The 4225-nt window shown below is 42.4% G+C and overlaps 1 protein-coding gene across 1 annotated transcript; it reads left to right on the top strand.

The window, feature by feature from the left end:
* The first annotated feature begins 2183 nt into the window (after window positions 1–2183).
* LOC135398366 (uncharacterized protein K02A2.6-like) lies at window positions 2184–3089 on the top strand. The gene has a single exon (XM_064629779.1). The coding sequence runs from the start codon at window positions 2184–2186 to the stop codon at window positions 3087–3089; it is 906 nt and encodes a 301-aa protein (XP_064485849.1).
* Window positions 3090–4225: the final 1136 nt, after the last annotated feature.

Genomic DNA, 4225 nt, shown 5'->3' with positions numbered 1-4225 from the left:
TATAAGTATTGTAGATTCGGCATATAAATTCTTGCACCTTCAGTTCTGTAGTTTGTACCATATCCCCGAATACGACCATGTCTAGGACGTATTGAAATGCAGTGATAATGAAATCGTTTCGCGGCTCCTCCTTTTCGAAGCAGTTTTTTATCACATCTTCCCATGACTTATGGTATCGAGTACAAAATCTGTCCATCTTTTCAAAGTAGAGCAATTGTCTCTTCTGTTTTCAAGTGCACGTCTACACTTAATTAAAAGCATATCTATGTTTATTTTATTGATTAAAATTTTATTATCTGATTTAGAACGCTATAATCTCCGCCTGTCGTGAGAATTATTGTTTTGATTTTGTTTCAAGTATTCGCTCGACTGATACTCTATGAGTTGTGAACTTACTGCCTGAAATAATTATTGTCTTGTATTTGTTTCAATTGTTCACTCGATTGACATAAGTAAGTACCTCTAAGATGGGAATGCCTCATAACTCTGAGTTGCATTTCACATTTGATATTTCTGTGTGGTTCATTAGAAATTTCTGTTGCAAGATATTACAAAAATTGATGTAATTAAATTTGTTTCTCGTTTTTGATTGAGTATCGTTGCTACCAATGAATAATTTGGACTTTCTCTACATGTTCAATAACAATATCGCATCTCTACAAACTTAGTCGAGTTGTCTACCACTTTGACGAAAGATTTCCGTTTCAGGGAAAGGATGCGAAAAGATAGTGACCCCCGCGAGTAATATCGACATCTATTTGCGCTGCACAATAAAATATATCGCCTTTGAAGTATCTCATCTGACCTCTAGAATGTCCTGTTTGCTGGACGAAGTAATATGGCCCCTAACCCTTTGAGTGATAAAGCATGCGCGGTGCTATGGTCACATAGATAGAGACAAAGTCTCCTGGCTTTGAGGAAAAGAGTGAAAACAGTGCATATTTCCTACGTCTTGGATACCTCCATCAAGGTTCGTAGTGTTTGTTAGAATGAAAATTGTATATTGGTCGATTTTATGATGGTTCAATGATAAATTATTTTCCTCTGTTTTTGTTTACGTGTCGCCGCGTGTTCCTCTGTTCTTCAGCGTTAAGTCTGTGCTATATTGTAGTATTTCGCCTTTTGATAGATTGATTAGCTATTATTTCTCTATGTGTTGGATGGTGCGCAGGTTTGGCTCTCTATTAATTGTAGCTGTTGATTGTGTTGTTTCTCGTTATTTCCTTACGTCTATGCTATTCACTTAATAAGAAATTAAAAGTTGAGTAATGTTGGAACATGAAACTGAGATTCCCTATTGCGCTCGAAATGTTATGACAGATATTCACGCTATTGCAATGGTGGTTCTCACGTATAGGAATATTAGACTTTTTATAATATGTGATAGAGCTTCAGGTGACGAAGCTAAGGTTGATTTTGGCTCGCGCTGAGGGTTGTTGTTTGTGTGCTTGTTTGCCGGTCCGCGCTGCATTCCAGTCGCGGTTCCACCTTGGAATAAACATTGCAGCAACAGCAACGTTTATTCCAAGGTGGAACCGCGACTGGAATGCAGCGCGGACCGGCAAACAAGCACACAAGCAACAACCCTCAGCGCGAGCCAAAATCAACCTTAGCTTCGTCACCTGAAGCTCTATCACACTTCCCCCGTATCTGTCTGGTTCACGACGACTGCGTAACGGGTAGCGACGACTGCCCGTGACGGCGCTCGGACGATCCGTCGAAGCGCGACTGACGTTGTGATCCGCTTCTGTCGATAAGATATGAGGGCGGTCGGAATGAGAAAGCTGCGAAAAGGTCCCGCTTGACGTCCCTTCCACTTCCGGAAACGGCAAGGGAAACTCTTCGTTAGGATCGTCAATCGCTGCAGGGCGACATCGTACATCGGAAGCGGGAATGTTCTTCGAACATCTCCAGGACTCCACAGTTTCTCTCCGTTTCAGATGATCTTTATGGACTCTGTGAACTTTCCCAGAGGCAAAGGTCTAGATAAGGACATTGAATCCAGGGTCAGGAACTGCGAGCAGTGCTCGGCAGTGGCTGCGCAGGAGATCCCTGTTCCCTTACATTAGTGGGAGCAACCTGACAAGGCGTGGCATCGTCTTCACGCGGATTTCGCAGAGCTTCATGGGAAGCACTATTTGATTGTTATTGATGCCTTCAGCAAATGGCCCGACATCATCCAGATGACTGGTACCAATGCTCTGAAAACGATCAGTGCTTTTCAAGATATTTTTGTCCAAAACGGACTACCGGAAGTTCTCGTCACAGACAATGGACCGCCATTCACAAGTCAGGTCTTCGAGGATTTCTTGAAACAACGAGGAATACACCACGTCCTCACACCGCCATACCATCCGCAGTCAAATGGTCTGGCGGAGAATTTTGTGAGAACTTTCAAGACTGCTCTACGTCGGTTCGAAGAGGGAGGTGACAAGGACAAACTTCGTGACTTTCTTTTTAAATACCGAGTGACCCCGCATGTCACCACAGGCCGCCCTCCTTGTGAGCTGTTGAATAACAGACACTTTCGTTCTCTACTTGATCTCGTCCGTCCATCTGAGGTGACGTGTTCTGGAAGAGATAGTCTGGCACGGGAGCGTCAAAAGCGAAATTATGACAGACGAACTCAGGACAGACAGTTCTCTGTCGACCAAGGAGTCTGGATGTTGGACAACTCCAAGAAGGGACACTGGAAGACAGGGACGATTGTGAGCAAGCAGGGCTCCGTCATCTTTACGGTGAGAGATGCCTCTGGGAAAGTTCACAGAGTCCATAAAGATCATCTGAAACGGAGAGAAACTGTGGAGTCCTGGAGATGTTCGAAGAACATTCCCGCTTCCGATGTACGATGTCGCCCTGCAGCGATTGACGATCCTAACGAAGAGTTTCCCTTGCCGTTTCCGGAAGTGGAAGGGACGTCAAGCGGGACCTTTTCGCAGCTTTCTCATTCCGACCGCCCTCATATCTTATCGACAGAAGCGGATCACAACGTCAGTCGCGCTTCGACGGAGCGTCCGAGCGCCGTCACGGGCAGTCGTCGCTACCCGTTACGCAGTCGTCGTGAACCAGACAGATACGGTGTTGCTTAAAGGGGGAAGTGTGATAGAGCTTCAGGTGACGAAGCTAAGGTTGATTTGGGCTCGCGCTGAGGGTTGTTGCTTGTGTGCTTGTTTGCCGGTCCGCGCTGCATTCCAGTCGCGGTTCCACCTTGGAATAAACGTTGCTGTTGCTACTCAATGTCTCTACTAGTTATCACATAATACAACTTGTAATTTGATTGTAATCGTATTGATTAAGAATATATTCTTTGTAGTGGTATAGATTTTATTTCCTATTGTCGTTCGTGTTCCGCGGTCTTCCATACATCTATTGGCACCCGTCTTCAACAAATCAGGGCAGATATCATTACTTCTGTTTATTGGCTAGGAGCGTGCTATGTGGTGAAGTTCATTTTTAAAACGTCTACTTTCTGATGAGTTTGATTTTTTCTTCTGATTTTCTGAATGATAGATTACTCTGTTGTTTTGTTTAGGAATATCTTCTTTGTAGTGGTATAGATTTTATTTCCTCTTGTGTTCGTGTCGCTCTTTGTTCTGTTTGTTGGCTAGGAGCGTGCTATGTGGTGAAGTTCATTTTTAACATGTCTATTTTCTGATGAGTTTGATTTTTTCTTCTGATTTTCTGAATGATAGATTACTCTGTTGTTTTGATTAGAATATCTTCTTTGTAGTGGTATAGATTTTATTTCCTCTTGTGTTCGTGTCGTTCTTTGTTCTGTTTGTTGGCTAGGAGCGTGCTATGTGGTGAAGTTCATTTTTAACATGTCTATTTTCTGATGAGTTTGATTTTTTCTTCTGATTTTCTGAATGATAGATTACTCTGTTGTTTTGATTAGGAATATCTTCTTTGTAGTGGTATAGATTTTATTTCCTCTTGTGTTCGTGTCGTTCTTTATTCTGTTTGTTGGCTAGGAGCGTGCTATGTGATGAAGTTCATTTTTAACATGTCTATTTTCTGATGAGTTTGATTTTTTCTTCTGATTTTCTGAATGATAGCTTACTCTGTTGTTTTGATTAGAATATCTTCTTTGTAGTGGTATAGATTTTATTTCCTCTTGTGTTCGTGTCGTTCTTTGTTCTGTTTGTTGGCTAGGAGCGTGCTATGTGGTGAAGTTCATTTTTAACATGTCTATTTTCTGATGAGTTTGATTTTTTCTTCTGATTTT

The sequence above is a fragment of the Ornithodoros turicata genome, chromosome 6 (genome assembly GCF_037126465.1).
Source record: "Ornithodoros turicata isolate Travis chromosome 6, ASM3712646v1, whole genome shotgun sequence".
Classification (NCBI taxonomy): domain Eukaryota; kingdom Metazoa; phylum Arthropoda; class Arachnida; order Ixodida; family Argasidae; genus Ornithodoros; species Ornithodoros turicata.
This window is presented reverse-complemented; position numbering and strand designations above follow the sequence as displayed.

Excerpts from the sequence above, each read along its gene's own strand:
- LOC135398366 (XM_064629779.1), top strand. The coding sequence starts at position 2,184 with ATGACTGGTACCAATGCTCTGAAAACGATCAGTGCTTTTCAAGATATT.